Raw genomic sequence first — 24,010 nt, forward strand, 5'->3', positions numbered from 1 at the left:
TACACTGCAGAGGAGGAGCTAACTTTTTTTATTTGCATAGTGTCAGCCTCCTAGTGGCAGCAGCATACACCCATGGTTCCTGTGTCCCCCAATGGAGGCTCCAAGAAACAGATTTTACGGTAAGCAACCAAAAATCCTGTTTTTATTGGTATCTATTTTTATTTTTGAAATTTACCAGTAGCTGCTGCATTTCCCACCCTAGGCTTAAACTTGAGTCATTAAGTTTTCCCAGTTTTTTGTGGCAAAATTAGTGGGGTCGGCTTATACTCGGGTCGGCTTATACTCGAGTGTATACGGTATGTCTCCCATCCAAATTTTTATCCTCTTAATATATTGCAGTCCTTATATTATACAGCACTGAGTACTTGCAGTTGCTATTTTTGCCTTTCTATCCAGCTAATTCTTCTCTTTTTCATTAGGCCTATGAACCATGTGATTAAAAATTGACTAGCTGAATCCTTTTAGGCTCTATGCAGTAACAGGAAGTCTCTGTCCCTGCATTTATCATTCCCCTCTTCACCTCCTGACCGAGCTGCTCCCTCCTCTCACCTGCCAGGGATTTTTGGTGTGACTTATGACCCATGCAGAGGAAATTGCATAGAGCTTGGAAGGATTCAGGGAGTCCATTTTAATCAGGTAATACCATATTCCTAATGGAAAAGAGAAGAATTTTCTGGGTAGAAGAGCAAAATGAGCGATTGTAAGTACACAGTGCTATATAATGATAATTGCAATATATTAAGAGGATAAAAACTTTCACTGGAGGAGGAGTGCTTCTTCTTTAAATGTCTGATTTGTCAAAGTACAAAATCATTTAACCCCCTATAGTAAACTGTGAGGCAAAAACAAAATGTAACCGCAAAGTTCTTCCTAACTGAGGAGCTGAAAGTCTTGTAGAATCGGTTAATGTTCCTTTTTTTATATTTTCTCACTCATTTCTATGTTTTATTCTAATTGTTAAATGTTAGTCTTCCTAAGGATCCAGCTTGATTATAGTACATCTTTTTTTTTTTTTTTTTTGTTCCGTAATAGGAGAAGTTATGTTATTCAACATCTTCTATGAAGTGTTCACAGTGTGCACATCAGTGGTGGCAGAGGATACGTCTGGTAATTTTCACATATGGCATCTTTTACAGCTCAAGTCACTGATTGTTGACTTTTTTTTTAATATCTGTCTATTTAATGTGCAGGAAAGTTAATCCATGCCAGAAATATGGATTTTGGATTATTCCTTGGGTGAGTGCGCTTATTTTTTGGTAATGTTAAATGATCGCTTTTTCATGATTTTCCATTTTGACCAATCTATTCTACATCGCTGTATACAGATTGTAATCCCTTACATAGAGTACCATTTATCTGTACATCGATACATTGACCCCAATACTTGCCTCATTTAGAAGAGACACACTTTGGTAGTGGAACAAAAATAAATCCAAACGGTCTATATGTTCAGCGCTCGTCTGTAGCGTACCACATAACTGTTGACCCTTTCTAGATAGAAAGTACTATTGCGCTCTATGTCGGGTGCAGGGTATGGAGCGGGCTCAGGAGTTTAGCCCACCCCAACTTCTCATGTCACCACAGAGGTCTGCCATTAGGTTGCTGCAGGCTGGACTTCATAGGACACTGTCTTTTTAACTATAAACTGTACTGCGATATTGCCATTTTTAGTACAAGCAATGAGAGAAAAAAGTTTAAATCCCCTTATGGTGACTGCAAAATAAAGTGACATGTGAAAAAAAAAAAAGTTTAAAATTAAACAAAAATTTGAATCTTCCTTCCATTTTTCTTTTTTGTTAAAGAAAAAAATAATAAAAATAATTTTATTTCTATAGTGCCAACATATTCCGCAGCACTTTACATTTTAGAGGGGACTTGTACATACAATAGACATTACAGCATAACAATGAACACATAGATGAAAACAGAAACCAAGAGGAGTGAGGGCCTTACTCGCAACTTACAATCTTTGAGGAAAAAGGGGAGACACGAAAGATGGATGGTAACAATTGCTTTCATTGTTCGGACTAGCCATAGTGTAAGGCTCAGGTGTTCATGTAAAGCTGCATGAACCAGTTAACAGCCTAAATATGTAACCGTACAGACATACAGGGCTGTTAGATGCATGAAGCGTGTGAGAACATGATGCGAGGAACCTGGTTATGGTAAAAATTTTGAATGGGCCACACAGGGATAGTTAGGTTAATGCATTGAGGCGGTAGGCCAGTCTGAAGAAATGCGTTTTTAGGGCACGCTTAAAACTGTGGGGATTAATCTTATTAACCTAGGTAGTGCATTCCAGAGAATTGGCGCAGCACGTGAAAAGTCTTGAAGACGGAAGTGGGAGGTTCTGATTATTGAAGATGTTAACCTGAGGTCATTAGCAGAATGGAGGGCACAGGTATGGTGGTAGATGAGGGAGGAGATGTAGGGTGGTGCTGAGCCATGGAGTGCTTTGTGGATGAGGGTAGTAGTTTTGTACTGGATTCTGAAGTGGATGGGTAACCAGTGTAATGACTGGCACAATGTAGAGGCATCGGTGTGACGGCTGGTGAGGAATATGATCCTGGCTGCAGCATTCAGGACAGATTGGAGAGGGAAGAGTTTGGTAAGAGGGAGGTCGATTAGTAGAGAATTACCATACAATATTCCAGATGAGAAAGAATAAGAGAAACAGTAAGAGTTTTTGCAGAGTCGAAAGTAAGAATAGGTTGAATTCTAGAAATGTTTTTGAGGTGCAGATAACAAGAGCGAGCCAGTGATCAGATTTGGGGGGGTGAATGAAAGCTCGGAATCAAATATGACCCCAAGAAATAAACCTAGTCAGTATTGCCAAGTCCACAAAATAATTGAAACCATACAGAAGATGTCTTTCAAGCTAAATAAAAAAAAAAAATCAAGATGCCGCAAATGCCTTGTTTTGGATGGTATATCTTTCCACCACCCCCCAAAAATATGCAATAAAAGCTATAAATGTCTTATTTAACCCTAAACCTTTAATAATATAAACAGTTCACGAAACCTAAAACAAGCTGTAATAACAGGAAAAAAAAGCAAGCCTTTGTATAACTGCATCAATGGAAAAATAAAAATGTACAGTCTCAGAAAGTGGTGACACAAACGAAGCTGTATTGGTTTATTTATTTTTTTTATTTTACACACATCCGAACTTTTCCACCAGTTAAAATTTAAAAAATCCCATCATGTGTGTCTGGTATCTATGTAATTGCACAATAATATTCCACTTGTGTGGGCAGATTAATTTGGGCATGTGATGGTAAGTCCCAGTAATTATTGGGCTGTGTGTATGTGGATTTCCCGCTGATCAGTCGGTTTGTGCCTCTCCATGGGCAGTGAGTTCTGTTCTGTGCACAATAACCTGAACAGTGCTTCCAGGATTTGTGACTCAGCTCGGTTTTGTGGCGATCTTTCTGTTCACCATACATTGTCTATAATGTTTTACTTCTCTCATTTCTTGTTATTCAGGTGGGATGTGAAGAATAATTCGTGGATGGTCACTGAGCTGCTAAGACCTTTAGCTGTCAATGTGAATTTCCAACGAAACAACAAAACTGTTTTCTTGTCCACAAGCTTTGCTGGATATGTTGGAATGTTAACTGGACTGAAACCGGTAAGTAACTGTTACACAGTTATGTTTCCATGTATTTTTCTTAGTGTGATCTTGGAGGTAGACTCTCGCGGCTGGTTTTTATGTGGATGCTGTGAGACTGTCCTCGCGGCTGGTTTTCATGCGGATGCTGTGGGACTGTCCTCGCGGCAGGTTTTCATGCGGATGCTGTGGGACTGTCCTCGCGGCAGGTTTTCATGCGGTTGCTGTGGGAGTGTCCTCGCGGCTGGTTTTCATGCGGATGCTGTGTGACTGTCCTCGCGGCCGGTTTTCATGCGGATGCTGTGGGACTGTCCTCGCGGCAGGTTTTCATGCGGTTGCTGTGGGAGTGTCCTCGCGGCTGGTTTTCATGCGGATGCTGTGTGACTGTCCTCGCGGCCGGTTTTCATGCGGATGCTGTGTGACTGTCCTTGCGGCAGGTTTTCATGCGGTTGCTGTGGGACTGTCCTCGCGGCTGGTTTTCATGCGGTTGCTGTGGAACAGTCATCGTGGCTGGTTTTCATGCGGAAGCTGTGGGACTGTCCTCGCGGTTGGTTTTTATGCCGATGCTGTGGGACTGTCTTCGCGGCTAATTTTTATGCGGATGGTGTGGGACTGTCCTCTCGGCTCGTTTTCATGCGGATGCTGTGTGATTGTCCTCATGCCTGGTTTTCATGCGGATGATGTGTGACTGTCCTCACGCCTGGTTTTCATGCGGATGATGTGTGACTGTCCTCACGCCTGGTTTTCATGCGGATGATGTGGGACTGTCCTCACGCCTGGTTTTCATGCGGATGATGTGTGACTGTCCTCACGCCTGGTTTTCATGCGGATGATGTGTGACTGTCCTCACGCCTGGTTTTCATGCGGATGATGTGTGACTGTCCTCACGCCTGGTTTTCATGCGGATGATGTGTGACTGTCCTCGCGGCTGGCTTTCATGTGGATGCTGTCCTTCCGGCTGGTTTTCCTAATCATTGGCCGTAGAGTACCGTGTATAATGCTATAGCCTAATCAGGGACCATATACATCAGATATGGCACAGCTGAGCTTGCATGGGTTGTTGTAAGGGTAGAGGGGAGAAGATCGCTGCCAGAACATTTTCTCCAGAGGATCAGCTCGTCACTTTAAGCCTTTTACCAACATGCACCATCCACGTCTACAGTAGTGTGGGTATATAGAGCGGGTCCAGGAGCTGAGCCTGCTCAATACCTGGCAGATGCCGGCTGTGTTATATGTCATATATCTGGTAACAGCAGTGTGTAGAGCGATTGCTCTGTTTAACCTACTTTTAAATGTCTGTTGGTCACTGATAACCGCTTTTAAGGCTCACAGTCGGGATGGTGGACGTTCAGGCATCTGTTTCCCCACTCTTTTGTCAACTGTTGTGGGTTGCGAATGGTTGCCATTACAGCCAGGAGCTCGTTTAAGGCACTCATGGCTGCTATCTGTGTCCTGCACACAGGCTGGGCATAATAGTCGATTCCTATGGAAGAATGGATCAAATGATCGCAGATTCAGCTCACTTTGGGGAACTAATAAATAAAAAAAAAAGTTTTTAAAAATAGTGAAAATAAAGGTACCACCCCTTTTCCTCGTTCCCAGACCTATACCAAAATTGTGGTGGTTATTTTTTTTTTTAACCACAAAAATGCTGTATATGTATAAAAACATATTTCAAAGAGTTGTCTGGATTTAGTGTGCAATCCTCCACATCACACGCACTATGAGGATTCCCCGGCATCGTGAGTGGGTGGTCTTGTGACCAAAAGTATGCGATTTGTATACTTCTGGCCATATTCCGACTAGACTGTGCCTGGCCTCGCTTAATACACTTGCTTTATTGAGGACGCGCCCATCTAGTCGGCACGTGACCACATGTATGCAAATCGCATACCTTCAGTCACTTGACCGCCCACTACTGACATAGTGACAGCAGACTTGTAGCCTAAAGCCAGACAACCCCTTTAAGCTCATCACCGTAATAATACTGATCTGGAGAATCATGGTGTTAGGTCATTTTCATTGCACTTGGAATTTTCTCCAGTCTTTCTGTACATTACACTTCATGTGAATAGTGAAATTCAAAACTAAAACTTGTCCTTCAAAGCCAAGCCTTCATATAGCTAAAAAAAAGTTACTGCTTTTAGAAGAAGGGGAGCAAATAATAGGAGGAAAATGGCTGCTGTCTGAAGAGGTTAGTGTAACAAGACAAAAACCATATGTGCATCAGGGTAAAATATTGAAATCCATGTTTGTATCCCATGCCAGGTTGTTTTGTGTCAGTTTTTCGGAAGTAACATCTCTAGAACCTCAACAACTGCTAAGCATTTTACATGGCATTTTTTCTATGTCACTGGTGCCAGTTATTACCTTGCTAATGTCACTGCGTTCTCTGCAGGGGGTACTCACTCTCACCATGAACGAGCGCTTTAGTCTTGATGGCGGCTATATTGGTAAGTTACTTTTTGCACCTACACGTGGCAGGGTGCCGACGCTGCACTCACTTGTCATACAGCATCCATCTCCTGAGATCTAGGATATCTTAAGAGGGTGTGGCAATGCATGAAACTAGTACGTAACTGCAGTCCTGCCCCCTGATGGCGTCTGTTTCTGGAGGGGCGATGGACGCTGCGCAAAGTGAGTGCAGCCCCAGCCTCCTGTGACTTCATGTTTGAGACTTCTGTCACACAAAGTGAAGTGTAAAAATTGCACATTAAGGGATTAGTTGGATATGGAGAAGTGTAGGGCACTGTATAACAGCAAATTAGAAAAATGTTTAGGGTATAAGGTTAGATACTTAGAACATACATTTAGGTGCTGGACCACCCCTTTATCCGGTGTCTAGTACATTGTGCTTCTGTTCCCATGTGCTATCCCTCTTACTTGCCTCACAGCTCTCATGCCTCTCTTATCTTGACATTTGAAGCTCTTGTGACCATGACATCTTTGCACTCAGTTCGGCACACACTTATGTGCTGTAATTGTTCCTTTCCGTGCATGTTAAGGGCCACTTCTCTGTGTTGTATTGTTGCCATATTGAGTACAGCTGTAATAACCTGTATCTTCCAAATCATTTTTGCCATTATATTATAAACTTCTCACTCATGGTTGTGTTTTCCTATGTGCAAATGCAGGCGTTCTTGAGTGGATCTTGGGAATAAGACAAGGAGCTTGGATGAGCTTTCTCACTAGAAGTGTGTTGGAGAATGCCACCAGGTATGCTTTTACTCAAATTATATATGAAAATTATACACAGTGTGCAAAAGTTCTCTGCCGGTGTGGGGAATGCTGCAAAGTAAGAATGCTTGCAGAAACAGGAGTGTTATTAGTTTATTTTTATCAATTTAACAAAATACTAAGTGAATGAACAAAAGAAAATATAAGTAGAATAACTATTTAGTGTGACCACACGTTTGTCTTCCAAAGGGCATTAATTCCTCCACGTACGCACATCTTCTGTGTATGTCACTCGTGCAATTCCTTCTGTCTACATGTAATCCCAGACAGACTGAGTAATGTTGAGATCATGGCTCTGTGGGGGCCATATAATCACTTACAAGCCTCCTTGTTCTTCTTTACTCTGATGATAATTCTTAGTGTTTTTTTTTTTTTACTATGGACCTAAAAACTAGAAGGCAAGTAGTTGCTAACTACCTGCCTGTTCTACCCGATACATGCAGGTCACCGACTGCTCCTGCCAGCGATTCTGCTGCTCAGTATCTACAGAGCAGCTCTTCCTCTTCCAGACTGCTATGTTGAGGGGGCGTGACTGCTGGCATCTTCCTGATTGACAGCCGTCTCCAAACTCCATTTTGTTAAAATATGTCCCCAAACTTGCAAGGAACCTCCACCATGCTTCACTGGTGCCTGAATACACTCATTATTGTATCACTTTCCAACTCTTCAGTGAAGAAGCTGTCTTCTGTTATAGCCAGATATTTCAGTCCAGAGCATCTGCTGTCCATTTTCTAAACCTCTATTTCTATGTGTTCATGCATAGATGAGCCGGTTAAACTTGTTTCCATGTGGAAGGTATGGTTTTTCATCCAGGAATCTTTCATGGACCATTTCTGCAATCAGTAGAAGGGTGTAGCTAGGACCCACTTGTTGCTGCCAATTCTGAGCTGATGACGCTGATGGACATCTTCCAATTTTTTGCAGGGAAGTAAACATTGTTTTTCATCTGCCGTACTAATTTCTCCTACGCCTCATTGGGGGACACAGGACCATGGGTGTTATGCTGCTTGCCACTAGGAGGACACTAAGTAAACACATAGAATTAACTCCTCCTCTGCAGTATACACCCCTTGACTGGCCAGTAACGACCCAGTTCTTGCTTAGTGTCTGTAGGAGGCACTTGGGTCTGTTCTCAGACCCCAACGTTTTTTATTTTATTTTTCTGTAAATTTTTTATTTTTTAATTATTGGAGTGAAGGGGGCGACTGATTCCTTTTCAGGGTTCACTCTCCCCCGAACCATCAACAGGCGAGCACGGTGAGTATACCTCCCCGTACCTCTCCTACGACATTTGGGGCACGCCTAATCTACGCTAGGGCGATGGTTCCTATACGGTCCCGATCTCCCCCCTGTAAGATGGCGAGCACATAGAGTATACCTCTTATGTGCATCTCCCGGGCTCCTCTGCAATTAAGCCCTCACCTGTTGACGTCATGTAGTCCCCACAGTAGCCGTAAGTCCACTGCAGCAGGCACACATCAGGACGCTCTCCATCCCCCGACATAGGGAGGATCGATTGAGCTGGAGGTGGCTCCCTCTTCGGTGAGTACTACCCTTCCTCACACTGCCGGCGTGGGAAGGTGCGGTCCAGGTCCCTGGGGAGAGGTACAGCTGGCTAGATGCCAGCGGCGATTGTTAGGCGTCGTGGCCGCCGGCGCGCTCCGCCGGCCGGCTCTACTAATTTAGTCCCCGGCTTCTTCAGCCAGACTAGGCCGGAGCCCCGCCCACTACTCAGGCGCTTCTCACTCTGAACGAGAAGAGCCCCTGCAAATCCCGGACGCCATCTTGCGACTCCACTGCTGCAGGGAAATACAGCCGAAAACGCTACTTCCCTCTCTTCCTCCCGGGGACACCAGCACAGGACCGTGGGTAAGCTTTTCCACTCCATAGAGAAAAGCTTTACCCCTTCTCTGCACCCATAGCCCTGCTATTAGCAGTTTACTGGAGAATAGACATACACTATGTCTCAATCTAAGGAGGCTAAAAGGGGCAATAAAAAACACACCGTGTTTTTTACTTCATGTGCTACTTGCAATTCTGCGTTGCCACATGGCCACAATTCCCCCTTGTGCCAGAACTGTGACCCGGTCTGTGCGCAGCCGCCCTCTGCGTCCACCTCCAATGTCTCCACTGACCCCTCATCTTCTCGCTCCTCCCTCCCCCGAGGGTCGCAGCGTACATGACTCAGAATATGAGTCGGAGGAATCTTTAACCCAAGACTCCTCTATCGGTCAGGAGACACTCGACTCCCTTATTGAGGCAGTTAACAAAACACTAATGGTGGACAAGGAATCGGTATCCACTCAGGAACACGTCGTCTTTTAAAAAGACTAAACGCGTTCAAAATATATTTGCTAATCACCCTGAGTTTCAGGACATTGTCCAAAAGCACAGGGAACACCCGGAAAAGCGATTTACGGCTCAAAAAGCCACGGAAGCTAAATATCCTTTCTCCAAGGATGTGAAGGAGTTGCTTCTCTCTCCTTCTGTGGATCCTGCTGTATCGTGACTCGCTTCCAAAACAGTCCTATCTCTGTCCGACTGTTCATCAGTCAAAAATCCTTCTAACCGTCAAATTGACTACCTGGCTCGCTCAGTCTTTGAGGCCTCAGGAGCAGCTCTCCTTCCATCTTTTGCCACTACCTGGGTGGCTAAGGCAATGGTTTCCTGGGCAGAGGTGTTAACCTCTACCGTCCACGACAGTAATCTTCCCCCCAGAGGCAGCCAGACTAGCTAACCAGATAGCTCAGGCCGGAGATTTTGTAGTTAACGCTTCCATAGATGCGGCTAATTGCACAGCGCAAGCAGCTGCAAACGGAATCTCCATCAGGAAGGCCTTATGGCTCCGTGATTGGCAAGCAGATTCCGCTTCTAAAAAGTTGCTGACTTCTTTACCTTACCAAGCTGGCCGTTTATTTGGGGAGAAACTAGACCAAATCATTTCTGATGCTACTGGAGGGAAGAGTAAATTTCTTCCCCAGCAAAAACCTGCCCGGCCTTTTCGGAATCAACAGCAGTTTTGATTCCGGTCCTTTTGTAACAACTCCAGTTGGTTCTCCTCTTCCCCTGGTTCAGGACAGCGGGAAAACAGAAATCCCCAGGTCTCATACAGACCAATCCGTTCCTGGAATCCCAGACCGAGACCTTCTGGCCCTAAGGCATCTGCATCCCTTAAACCTTCTACACAATGACTCGTCGACGTGTCCGGCGGACATCGACAAACTAGGCGGACGCCTTCTTTCATTCCGTCAAAATTGGCTCTCAGGCGTTCACGACGAGTGGGTCAGAGAGCTCGTGTCTTCCGGATACAAAATCGAGTTTTCTGCCATCCCCCCCTCCGCGCTTCTTCCAGTCTTCTCCCCCCAAATCAAGGGCGTCACATCTTCAGGCCATACAGGCGCTTCAAAGGGACGGTGTCATCGTTCCGGTCCCTCAAGACCAAAGGTTCAAGGGGTTTTACTCCAACCTCTTCGTGGTCCCAAAGAAGGACGGGACTCTACGGCCCATACTGGACCTCAAACTGCTAAACAAGTTCATATTGGTCCGACACTTCAGGATGGACTCGCTTTGTTCCGTTGTCGCATCCCTGGAAAAAGGAGAGTTCCTTGCATCCATAGACATCAAGGATGCTTATCTACATATTCCAATTTTTCACTCTCATCAGCAGTTCCTGCGCTTCAGTCCAAGAAGAACACTTCCAGTTTGTGGCCTTGCCCTTCAGACTCGCCACCGCCCCCAGAGTCTTCACGAAGGTCATGGCAGCCATCATGGCCATTCTTCACGCTTCGGGAATGGTAGTTCTTCCGTATCTGGATGACCTATTAATCAAGGGTCTGTCCCATTCTGCCTGCGAGGAGTCTGTAAGTATCACCGTGGATTCTCTTTCTCGCCTGGGTTGGAAAATCAACTTTGAGAAATCATCTCCAGTGCCGGCTCAGTAAATCTGCTTCCTGGGCATGATTTTGGACTCTTCCCGCGGGTTAGTCATTCTCCCTCCAGAGAAGGTCTTGTCCTTACAACGGGGAGCACGCAAGCTCTCTTGCTCAGTCCCTCACTCCATTTGCTTCGCGAATCACATCCTCGGGAAAATGGTTGCAGCGATGGAAGCTGTTCCATTTTCGCAGTTCCATCTCCGTCCCCTGCAACAGGCGCTGCTGTTAGCCTGGGACAGGAGTCCGTTTTCCCTCGATCGTCATTTTCGCCTGTCCCCACAGGTCAGGCAGACCCTCAGGTGGTGGACGCTACAGTCCTCCCTGAACCAAGGGAAGTCTTTTCTCTTTTCCCAGTGCGCTGGTTAGTGGTGACCACCGATGCCAGCCTTTTGGGCTGGGGCGCGGTTTTCAATCTCCACACGGCACAAGGACATTGGTCCACAAGAGAGTCGCGTCTTCCAATCAATATCTTGGAGATTCGAGCGATCACACTTGTCTTACGCAACTTTCACCACCTTCTCATAGGCCATCCCATCAGAATCCAATCCGACAACGCCAGAGCCGTGGCGTATATCAACCGGCAAGGGGGAACCCGCAGCAGGGCAGCCATGCTCGAAGTCTCTTACATCCTGCACTGGGCCGAGACCAATCACTCGCTCATCTCGGCGATCCACATACCGGGTGTGGGAATTGGGAAGAGGACTTCCTCAGTCGCCAAGGTCTTGCCTCGGGCGAGTGGGCCCTCCATCCGGAAGTCTTCCAGCAGATTTGTCTTCGCTGGGGGACGCCGGATGTGGATCTCATGGCCTCAAGGCTCAACAACCAGGTTTCCCAGTTCATTGCTCGATCCCGCGATCCTTGCGCCGTCGGGCAGATGCTCTGGTCCTGTCGTGGCATCGGTTCCATCTGCCATACATATTTCCGCCCCTTCCTCTGCTCTAGAGAGTCATCAAGAAGATCAGGGCAGAGGGGAGACCGGTGATCCTCGTCGCACCTGACTGGCCGCGCTGAGCATGGTATGCGGAACTCATCCAAATGGTCGCCGACGTCCCCTGGCGGCATCTAGATCACATGGATCTTCTCACAGGGCCCGATTTGCCACCAGAACTCCGGGGCCCTGTCTTTGACGGCATGGCCGTTGAATCCTGGATTTTAGCCCAAGCCGGTTTCTCTCCAGAGGTTTCTTCTACCATGATTCGCGCTAGGAAACCCAAATCCATGCGCATTTATCATCGCACCTGGCGCATCTTCTTTTCATGGTGCAATGCCCATGGGAGTTCTCCTCTGGTTTTTTTCCATTCTGTCCATTCTGGAGTTTCTCCAATCAGGTTTAGAGTCAGGCCTTGCCCTAGGCTCGCTCAAGGGACAAGTGTCCGCATTGTCTGTTCTATTCCAACGAAAGATCGCTTCCAGACTGCCGGTTAAGACGTTCATCCAAGGAGTCTCCCGGGTGGTCCAATGCCTTTGGCTTCATAGGATCTTAACTTGATTCTCGGAGTTCTTCAGGATGTCCCTTTCGAACCATTGCAGGACATCTCTCTCACCCTCCTTTCATGGAAGGTGGTCTTTCTCGTGGCGATTACGTCAATCAGGAGAGTTTCTGAGTTGGCGGCCCTCTCTTGCCGACCCTCTTTTCTGATTTTTCACCTAGACAAGGTAGTTTTGAGAACCTCTCCCTCTTTCCTACCTAAAGTCGTCTCCTCCTTTCATCTAAATGATAACATTGTCTTGTCGTCATTCTGTCCGGCACCAACCCATCGTATCGAGAAAGCTCTCCATACTCTGTATGTGGTTAGCTCTTCGGCGGTACATATCTCGAACGGCTCCCTTCCGTAAGTCGGATGTCCTGTTCGTGCTTCCGGAGGGACATAGGAAAGGTCTACCTGCCTCAAAGGCCACTCTAGCCAAGTGGATTCGCTCCACTATTCAGGAATCCTACCACGTCAGGACCACCCCTGTCCCAGCAGGGATTAAGGCGCATTCGACTCGGTCGGTCGGTGCTTCTTGGGCCATTTGGCACCAGGCTTCAGCACAACAGCTTTGTAAAGCTGCGACTTGGTCCAGTCTGCATACCTTCACGAAACATTATCACGTTCATACCCAGGCTTCGGCAGACGCTGCCCTTGACAGGCGCATTCTGCAGACAGCGGTACCTCAGTAAGCCAGTGGTACATGGGGTTTTAGCAGTGCAATTGCTCCCCACCCAGAGACTGCTTTAGGACGTCCCATGGTCCTGTGTCCCCCAATGAGGCATAGGAGAAAAGGAGATTTTTGTGTATTCACCGTAAAATCTTTTTCTTCGAGCCAATCATTGGGGGACACAGCACCCACCCTGTTAGCCTATTGGATGGTTGTTGTTGTGGTTTGTTCCTCAGTTTTTGACAAAGTTTACTTGTCTTGGTTTTTATTATACTCCTACTGCTTTACTACCGAACTGGGTCGTTACTGGCCAGTCAAGGGGTGTATACTGCAGAGGAGGAGTTAATTCTTTGTGTTTGCTTAGTGTCCTCCTAGTGGCAAGCAGCATAACACCCATGGTCCTGTGTCCCCCAATGATTGGCTTGGAGAAAAAGATTTTACTGTGAGTACACAAAAATCTCCTTTTTCCTTGACCAACCTATGTGTCTATGGCATTCGGCGGTGAGCCCAAATCTTTTCCGGCACAGGTCAGCTGTTTTGAATAGCTGGCATGTGCACGGAACAGCCGCTGGTGGAATTTCGATCCACCTGTGGCTATTAACCTGTTAAATGCGGCTATCAAACTTTAACAGCGGCATTTAATGCATGCTTCCGGCCATCGGGCCAGAAATCCGCCCATCGGAGACCCTGTCACATAATCACGGGATCACCGATGGTTTGGCATAACAACCAGAGGTCTCCTGCAGACCTCTATGGTTATCACTGCCGGCTTGCTGTGAGCAGCGCCCAGTGGTCGCCTCTTAAAGCCAGTGAACAATTCTGCTACATACAGGTGATCTGATCATCGCCTGTATGTAGCAGAACTGATTGAGTTATGGCACCTTCTAGTCTCCCATGCAGACTATTGAAGCATGCCAAAAAAAAAAGTTTTTAAAAAATATAAGTTTAAATTACCCCCCTTTCGCCCCATTCAAAATAAAAAAATCAAACCTACACATATTTGGTATCGTGTTCAGAATTGCCCGATATATCATTAAAAAAAGATTAACCTGATCGCTAAGATGCTTAGCGAGTAGTGTTGAGCGATACCGTCCGATACTTGAAAGTATCGGTATCGGATAGTATCGGCCGATACCCGAAAAGTATTGGATATCGCCGATACCGATATCAGATACCAATACAAGTCAATGGGACACCAAGTATCGAAAGGTATTCTGATGGTTCCCAGGGTCTGAAGGAGAGGAAACTCTCCTTCAGGCCCTGGGATCCATATTAATGTGTAAAATAAAGAATTAAAATAAAAAATATTGATATATTCACCTCTCCGGCGGCCCCTGGACATCACGCGGGTAACCGGCAGGCTTCTTTGTTTAAAATGAGCGCGTTTAGGACCTGAGGAATGACGTCGCGGCTTCTGATTGGTCGCGTGCCGCCCATGTGACCGCGACGCGACCAATCAGAAGCCGCGACGTCATTCCTCAGGTCCTAAATTCCTAGAATGAGGAGTTTAGTGCCTGAGAATGACATGGGCGGCACGCGACCAATCAGAAGCCGCGACGTCATTCCTCAGGTCCTAAGCACGCTCATTCTAGGAATTTAGTGCCTGAGAATGACGTCGCAGCTTCTGATTGGTCGCGTCGCGGTCACATGGGCGGCACGCGACCAATCAGAAGCCGTGACGTCATTCCTCAGGTCCTAAACGCGCTCATTTTAAACAAAGAAGCCTGCCGGTTACCCGCGGTGATGTCCAGGGGCCGCCGGAGAGGTGAATATCAATATTTTTTATTTTAATTCTTTATTTTACACCTCACTATGGATCCGATACCGATACCCGATACCACAAAAGTATCGGATCTCGGTATCGGAATTCCGATACCGCAAGTATTGGCCGATACCCGATACTTGCGGTATTGGAATGCTCAACACTAGTAGCGAGAAAAAAAGTAAAAATTCCAGAATTACGTTTTTTGGATCGCCGCAACATTGCATTAAAATGCAATAACGGGCGATTAAAATATCATATCTGCACCAGAAATGGTGTCAATAAAAAGTCAGCTCGTCACGCAAAACATAAGCCCTCACCCAACCCGAGATCACGAAAAATTGATGCAGTGCTTACCTGCCCAGGTCTCCAAACTAGTGCACTCAGGATGCAGCAAACCCATGTAATAAAGATGGGAATACAGGTGCAAAATACTGATGAGGCAGCCACTCACAAACTACCAACTCATGGAGGGGTGATTGCATGTTATATGATTGCACAAAAGGGGCCTGTATAGGGCGCTGGTCACATGGGATGCATGTATATAGTGCTGGGTAGCCCGACTGATCTAATAGTATGGGCGTCACTAATAGGCTGTAGGCCAAGCACCGTGCATTACCTGTGTGTGACAAACACCCTATACAGGCCCCTTTTGTGCAATTTTATACTAAGCAATCACCCCTCCATGAGCTGGTGGGTTGAGTGGATGCCTCATCAGTGTTTTGCACCTGTGTTGCCGCCATCTTTATTACATGGGTGTGCGGCATCCTGGGAGTACACTAGTTCAGAGACCTGGACCGGTAAGCACTGCAGCCTGTTTGTGAATGTCAAGCTTGCTCTCCTTCCTTCATCTCTGAGAAGTTCCTGCACATCCTGATGTAGTCCTACCAGTGTAGCTCTACCTGTCTCCCACTGCTCCATTCAAACATCCGGATGCCTTCTTTGCCATCTCTGGTAGGCTCTTGCAGAGGTCCAGCCACACTTGGGGATACTGTTGATTACTGGATTCAATCTCCTATTCCAGAAGATTGTGCCGAGCTAGGGCTCCCACTACCAGAGCACGGCTCGCTCCACCTGAGAGATAGTAGCTTTCTGCATCATACACTTAGAGGCATCTGTTCTTCTGCTCTGTTAGTCCGCTACTTGGTATAAAGTCACATCTTTGCAGAGCTCTCACCTCTGCGTCAGCAGACACAAGCCTAGACAGAAGGCACTGCAAGCGTCGGCTGCTCAATAATACCCTGAGGGATTGCTATTTTTCCTTTGATATTTCTAAAAATAATAAATACAATACCTAGCTGAGAAGCCAGCTGTCAATCAGCATGACAGCAGCAGCTATGGCCTGTCAGAGCAGCCTGGAAGAGGATGTGCTACTCTATTGTTATGGAGCAGCTGAATCCCCGGCAGAAGAGTCAGTGATCTCTGTGCCGGCGCCGGACACAACAGGAAGGTAGTTAGCAACTGCCTACCTCTTACTTTTAGGCAAATAGTCGATACTTGGTGTCCGCCTACTAGTGGTAGGAGGTATCTCCACCCTGTTCACCCTAATGGACAGGATGAGAAAAGGAGATTTTACAGTATGTAAAAATATATGTATCTATTTTTTTTCAATTGGAAATTAATAAATGATTACCAGATGTTACCAAAGAGCAGAAATACACAGCATGGGAACCAGCTCTGGTACACCAGTGGGTGGTTATGTGTAATATTAGGACCCCTTCCTGTGATTTGTGTGTTGTGTTTTAGCTCAGTAGATGTATGACCAGACTAGATGATGAGCACAGCAACTTTGATGACATTCAAGTTGAGTATTTTGCTTTTCCTTCATGTCTTTGATTTTTCTCACACCATTTAGTTATGATGAAGCGAAAACTCTTCTGTCAAAAACGGTATTGCTTGCTCCTGCTTACTTTATACTGGGTGGCAACAAATCCGGGGAAGCCTGTGTGATCACCCGCTCCAGACAATCCTGCCTAGATATTTGGGAGTAAGTACAAAGCCAGTGAAAAACCTCATGTTAATTATACTGTAGAAATACTGACCTTGTGTCTCTGCATTTTAGGCTAGATATTCAGAAAGGCCAATGGTATGTCCTTGAAACAAACTACGACCATTGGAAGCCTCCTCTGCCTATTGATAACAGAAGGGCACCAGCCATGAAATGCCTGAATAGGACAACCCAAAAGGTAGTTTTGTTTTTGGGATCGTTTTAATCATTTTTTTTTTTTTTTTAATTTCCAAAGCTAAGCATTTTTAAATAATAAAATGTCCTACCATTTTACTGCTGAAGAATTTGCCTTTCCGCTTTACATAGCTGCTGTTGCTATTGAGAGCACATACTGCTCCAGGCAATCATCAGTCTTGGTTTTGCATTTCCCTACATTTTTGCAAAAGATAAATGTAATTTATGTCCTTACCCATAGTGAAAATCTCCCCCAATGTCTCAGCATTGCTCTGCACTTTGAATAACTGCACATCTGCTGCCATGTGCACGCTCCGTTGACTTAGTGAAGGGTAGATGAGGTCACATGCGAGGGTTGCATAGTACATCGTTTAAGAACAGAACCTCTTTACCTTAGGATTCGAAGTACACCGCAGTTAAATAGGTATTTAACACACCACAAATTTTCTAAGTAACTATACTTCTAAAGGTGATATCGACATGAAATTCTCACCAGTTGTCTGTAACAACCCATCCAATCCACACAGGCAAGAAAATCAAACCATAGATTTCCATAAATTAAAGTTATGAGTAATAATAACTGGCAAAGGGAAAAGGGATTGAACACATGAAGAAAGTGAAATTGGAAAAACCCATGGAAAATCCGAACACCAGCTAAAATCTATCAGTAATTAGAAAGCAATATCAGCTGGTTCAAGTTATGACCTATAAAAAGATGTCTCATTACCAAGGTGCCACAAAAGAAACATCTCATGATGGGTAAAACCAATGAGCTGACTCAAGACCTTCACAACCTTATTGTTGCAAAACAAAATACTGATGGTATTGGTTATAGAATAATTTCCAAACTACTAAAGGATCCAGTGAACACTGCTGGGGCTATAATCCAGAAGTGAAAGAACATAATATTACCTTAAATAGGCCACCACCAGGTGCTTCCTGCAAGAGTGAAAAGAATTATCAGAAGAGTTATCCAAGAGCCAAGGACCACCTGAGGAGAGTTAGAGAAGGACCTGGACTCAGAAGGTACAATTGTTTCAAAGAAAACTATAAGTGATGCACTCAATCTCCATGGCCTGTATGCATGCTCACCAAGCAAGATTCCATTGCTGAACAAAAATGTTCAAGCACATTTAAAGTTTGCTTAACATGTAGACAATCCTGTAAAGTAGTGGGAAAATATAGTCTGATCCGATGAGACCAAAAATGAACTCTTTATATGCCATAACACATAATTGGCGGCCAAAAGGCACTGCAAATTACCCACAAAACACCATACCAAAAGTGAAGTTTGGAGGGGGGAACCTTATGGTGTGGAGCTGTTTTTCAGCATATAGTGGTGGCAAACTTCATATTATTGAAAGAAGGATGAATGGAAAAATGTACTGAGACATTCTTATTAAAAATCTGCTGCCATCTGCCAGGAGGAAGATGAATCGAGGGTGGACATTTCAGCAAGACAAGGATACCAAAACACACAGTCAAGCTGAATCTAACAGGAAATGTATGGAAGGAACTAAAGCTCAGACTTCGAAGAAGGAACCCAAGGAACCTTCAGGATGTGAAGAGTTAGTGTGGAAGAATGGGCCAAAATAACACCTGAGCAATGTATGTGACTAGTTTCTCCATACAGGAAGCGTTTTGAAGCAGTCATTACCAACAAAGGCTTTTTTATTAAGTATTAAATAGATTTCAGTAAGCGTGTTCAATACTTTTTCCTTGTCGTTTCTCATTATTACATATAAATTAATTTATGGACATCTATGGTTTGATTTCTTTGCCTGTGTGGATTGGATGGGTTGTTACCGACATCTGGTGAGAATTTCATGTCAATAGCATCTTTTAGAAATATACCTTATATACTCGAGTATAAGCCGACCCGAGTATAAGCCGACCCCCCCTAATTTTGCCACAAAAAACTGGGAAAACTTATTGACTCGAGTATAAGCCTAGGGTGAAAATGCAGCATTTACCGGTGAATTTCAAAAATAAAAATAGATCATTATTTCCCCATAGCTGTGCCCATATAGTGCTCTGCACCGTTCATTATTGCCTCATAGCTGTGCCATATAGTGCTCTGCACCGTTCATATTTCCCCATATCTGTGCCATATAGTGCTCTGCACCGTTCATATCTCCCCATAGCTGTGCCATATAGTGCTCTGCACCGTTCATATCTCCCCATAGCTGTGCCATATAGTGCTCTTCACCGTTCATATCTCCCCATAGCTGCCATATAGTGCTCTGCACCGTTCATATCTCCCCATAGCTGCCATATAGTGCTCTGTACCGTTCATATTTTCCCATAGCTGTGCCCCATATAGTGCTCTGCACCGTTCATATTTCCCCATAGATGCTCCATTGAAAGCTCTGCCATTGCTGCTGCAATAAGAAAAAAAAAAAACACATACTCACCTCTCTTGCTTGCAGCTCCCGGCGTCCGGTCCCAGCGTCTCTCTGCACTGACTGATCAGGCAGAGGGCGCCGCGCACACTATATGCGTCATCGCGCCCTCTGACCTGCACAGTCAGAGGGGAGAGACGCCGGGAAGATGGAGCGACGCCCGGCGGCTGGAACGGGGACAAGTAAATATGACATACTTACCTGGTCCCGGCATCCGGCTCCTTCCCCCGTACAGCTGTCTTCGGTGCCGCAGCCTCTTTCTCTATCAGCAGTCACCGTTACCGCTGATTAGAGAAATGAATAGGCGGCTCCACCCCTATGGGAGGTGGAGCCGCCTATTCATTTCTCTAATGAGCGGTCCCACGTGACCGCTGAAGAGGGGAAGAACTGCAGCACCGAAGACCGTGGGACGGCAGGGGGAGCGTCAGGATCGCTGGAAGCAGGTAAGTATGCCTCAGCGCCCTCACCCGCCGACCCTGCCACCCACCTTGACTCTAGTATAAGCCGAGAGGGGCACTTTCAGCCCAAAAATTTGGGCTGAAAATCTCGGCTTATACTCGAGTATATACGGTATTTACTTAGAAAATTGGTGATGTGTTCAATACTTATGTCCCCAACTGAATGAATGAACGTTACAGCTTTGTATTCATGTTGCTGCACCCCCATGACACAGAGGGCAGTGTGGAAACAGTATGTGATCATCCAGATTTGCTATATTACAGTTTGGTATATGCAGTTCCTGTACAGGCCTATATATCTCAATGTAATAATAGAACAACACGGCACTCGTAGTAGTGTATAGAGTAGGTGCTCAAGTAGGGTATCCAGCCCAACAAATCCAAATCCGAAAAAACTTGGCACTCTAGATGAATAATTATCATATGCAAAAGGTTTATTGATGTGCATCCATAAAGGCAAGTCGAACGTTTTCTGTCCACATCCGGACCTTCATCAGAACAAATATAAGAGATATGGTGCAGGGAGAAACGTTAATCCTGTCTCTATAAATTCCAATATTGGTAGAGTGGCCTGGATGCAGCAAGAAGTCCTGTCCATGTAGGCACACGTATGATGCGACCGGAGTCTCTGGGTAAATGGCGCCATTTACCCGAAAACGTTCGACTTGCCTCTATGGATGCACATCAATAAACCTTTTGCATATGATAATTATTCATCTAGAGTGCCAAGTTTTTTCGGATTTCTATAGATCTCAATGGTTACAGACTACAAACTAGCCCAGAGTGTGGTTTGATCCTGTAGTTTGGTCCTTCTTTGTTAACCTGTAGGAGATGGGGCCAAGGAAGATGACACATGATTTTAGTTTCAGGCTACACAGGCATAGAAATGATAAATATACTACCCAACAACCATACCACGATACTTATATTGTACATAGATCAAGAAGCGTTTTTAGACAATATTATTAAAATCAATATTTTATTTGAGCATAACAACATACGAAATAAAAAAGTTTAAGGCACTTTAGATCTATTTTTTTTATTTTTTTATTCTTCCAAAATCTGAAATAAAAATTGTACTAAACTGGAAGCCATTAATTGTTCTGTGGATGTTGCAGGACTATTATGTGGTTGATTCCCATGTTATTTTCAGACTTAAAGCGCCATATAATTGTCTCTTACAGAACATTTCATTTGCCACAATCTATGACATGCTCTCAACAAAGCCTGTCCTTAACAAGGTAAGCATTTTTTTTTTTAATGTTATGTCCTTAAACCTTAAGGGTGTTTTACAAGTTGCAATGATTGTCAGAACAATCTTTGCACGAATGTTTGTTCCCGATTATTGTCCTGTAAATGTTTCAAGCATTAAAACAGCAATTGAAAGTCTCAGATGTCGTCTATGGCACCTTCAATGCAGACAAAAAAGCTTGTCAGCAGAGCTTATCCTTGTGGGAACAGAGAATGTGCTGCGTACTATAATGTATGAGGGGAGGGGGAACAAGTGATTCCACGATAGATCATTGACATGACCCCTCTCCCGATCTTTGACACATGAAGATGAAACTCCGTGTGGTTGATGGGCTCTCATTCTGTCAGTTTATTTGCCAATATAAATGTATGCCAACTACGAAGCTAAGACAGAAGGACTTCGGGCATCAGATGGGTGAGATCATTGTATTTCTCATCTCTAGTTGGCATCCCTTACACAATTGATGAGACTACTAAGTGTCGACTATTGTGGACTCTGATGAGCATCATATAGCCCGACAAAAGGATTAGCCTGACAACTTTCTGGTGAATGCAGAGCTTTTTTTTTTTTACCTACATTTCCATCCATATTGCTTTAGTTACAGAAATGGTCACAGAACGCTATACAATATACTGCATCTCCATGCTACACAGACTTGTTTAGATTTTGTCCACTCTCCATTTCCTTATGCTTTTGTTTTAGTATTATTATTTTGTGTGTGTTCTCTACAGCTGACTACATATACCACATTGATGTCCGTATCTGAGAGCAAGTTTGAAGCCTACCTCCGGGACTGCCCCCATCCCTGCATGCCTTGGTGAGGAGAAGGCATCGGGCACTTCCAACCCTTGTGCTGTATATAAGGCTAAAGAAATGCACCATTGTCTTTCTAACCAGGACAAAGTAACTCACGATTCTAAACTGCTGCTATTGTAATTCTCTACTGAACCAAAGGCACTTGGGGAGGGGGCTTTTTATAGAATCAGCTGTACTGATCTACATCTGACCACGTGATTTATTGCACCAATCTTTATAATGAAGCTTTGGCATTTAGAGCATAGATGATCTTCTTTAGTTTCTACCTTTTTTCTCAGAGAATATTGTTGTGTTGCTCTTTTAATGCGGTTTTCACTCCTGTCTGTCTCCCATCAGTCATATAATAGGTAGATGTATTAATGTGTCCAACTGGACGAAGTCCTAAAATGTCACCTGACATGAACGATCTCTTGGTAGAAAAGATCCAATCTATTTATTAATGTAATATTGCTAATAGAAATACTTGATAGATATTACTCAGGCTGGTGAACGTTCTCATGGAGTGCCCGGACTTGGTCCTCCGACCACAATACTGAATCTGCCCCACTGTGTAGAGTCGGCCTAAAGGGAAATATTAGATCTTAGTTTTGTGAAGAATTGGGTAAGCTCAAGCAGACTAACCTAGTATAGAAAGCTTCTGTTATTCAGACATATCAAAGGTTCTTTGGTTGAGGGTCCAAGCTATGAAACCCCCCAGAGCGGTCATCAGAGCTTTGCTTCTGAATGTTTTTTATGGCTGTACTAAGGAGACCTAAAGACAGCCGACATGGCTGTCGTTTGCTCTAAACAATTGTTTGCAAAGTGTAAAATGGGAACAAATGCCACTATCAGCAACTATTTTTGACATACTGCTTGTTAGAAATGGGTGGAGCCTAAACGGGAGGGGCGTGGCTGAGTGCGGTGGCTGCCAGCAATGGAGAGATGCATTAAAGATCATTAGATGCATTAGAATCTGCCGCCAGCAGATTCTAGTGAGGAGTCTGAAGGACCTGTGATGACATCAAGAAGAGGGAGGGCTCTGTGCTGTCATGTGACGCTCCAGCCTGCCCACTTCATGACATCACACAGGTCCTTATGCCACAGCATCCAGCACAGCCCAGGCAGGCATGCAGCGATCTCCTCTCCCTTGGCCCCTGCTGCTGCCTCCTACACCGGACACACAGATCTCTCCAGCTGCTGCAGGAATCCAGCGCTGGGGAAATCATGTGTCTTTAAGTGAAGGACTATTCATTTGCTGTTCCCTGCACTGACAGGTGGGCGGGGAAGCGACTAATGAATATTCACTGCACTTTAATCATCGGGACCAAGTGGTTTCCCCAGCTGGATTCGGGCAGCTGGGACATTTTTCTGCCTTCTGCAAGTGGGATCACAGTGCGATACCACTAGCCGCTGCCCCCTCCCCACGTTACATCCGTACTATAAGACGTACCCACTCTTTCCTCCCAAATTTGGAGGAAAAAAGGTTCGTCTTATGGTCAGAAATATACGGTAATTTGGTGCAAAGTAAAAAATAATCTTTCTTCTGTCTTAAACTATTTTTGCCATTATTTTTTTTTTTTTTGCAAAATGGCACAATTTTTCTTTTTCAAGTTGCAATTGATAATTTGGGTGAGAACATCTGGAATTGCTAAACTCTGCCCACAAAGTGGAAAATATCATGTTGTAAAATGTTGTTGAAGTTGTATTCCCATGATATGTTACTTCTGTGGATGGAAAAAACAAGCTGCAAACTTATTAATGACAGGTAAATCCCATCATGGTGCATCTAGAGCAAAAATCAAGCCAATATTGCATGTAACGTTGATGGATGATGCCTGATGATTTCCTAGGTACTGAAGTCACTCAGGCAGCTGTCCGTGGCCGAAGTTTGGGGACATTTTTCTGTCTTCTCCACCATTTACTGTAATATTGTGTACAGCTATTGTACATAGTAACTTTGTTTACAAGCAAAACAAATTCATAGAAATAAACTAAAAAATATATTAAAATCTAAACTCCTTGTGCTGTGTCTTGATTATAAGCTTAGTATCTTGATTATAAGCTTAGTAAGCTGGAAATTTCATCTTTATGACTGATCCTAAAGCTGATTGGTAGAGATCCATTCATAGTGCCTCTGGTACATCACGGAGGTGTCTAGTCAATTCTCCACCATTCTGATATTGATGGACGATGTATCCTAGAGATGTCGAAAGCACATCAAACATTTTAAAGAGTTTTTTT

At 44.8% G+C, this 24,010-nt stretch overlaps 1 protein-coding gene across 1 annotated transcript in view; it reads left to right on the plus strand.

Annotated features, from left to right (window-relative positions):
* The window catches only part of ASAH1 (N-acylsphingosine amidohydrolase 1), a 42,677-nt gene extending 18,901 nt beyond the window's left edge, over window positions 1-23,776 (plus strand). Inside the window, exons 6-14 of the mRNA XM_069744377.1 lie at window positions 1,033-1,107; window positions 1,191-1,236; window positions 3,487-3,631; window positions 6,009-6,063; window positions 6,745-6,826; window positions 16,536-16,667; window positions 16,743-16,866; window positions 20,907-20,963; window positions 21,706-23,776. Coding sequence (XP_069600478.1) covers window positions 1,033-1,107; window positions 1,191-1,236; window positions 3,487-3,631; window positions 6,009-6,063; window positions 6,745-6,826; window positions 16,536-16,667; window positions 16,743-16,866; window positions 20,907-20,963; window positions 21,706-21,795 — 806 coding nt within the window. The 3' untranslated portion in view covers window positions 21,796-23,776. The remainder of the gene's footprint in view (window positions 1-1,032; window positions 1,108-1,190; window positions 1,237-3,486; window positions 3,632-6,008; window positions 6,064-6,744; window positions 6,827-16,535; window positions 16,668-16,742; window positions 16,867-20,906; window positions 20,964-21,705) is intronic.
* The last annotated feature ends 234 nt before the right edge of the window (window positions 23,777-24,010 follow it).

Source organism: Ranitomeya imitator, chromosome 1 (assembly GCF_032444005.1).
Source record: "Ranitomeya imitator isolate aRanImi1 chromosome 1, aRanImi1.pri, whole genome shotgun sequence".
Lineage (NCBI taxonomy): Eukaryota > Metazoa > Chordata > Amphibia > Anura > Dendrobatidae > Ranitomeya > Ranitomeya imitator.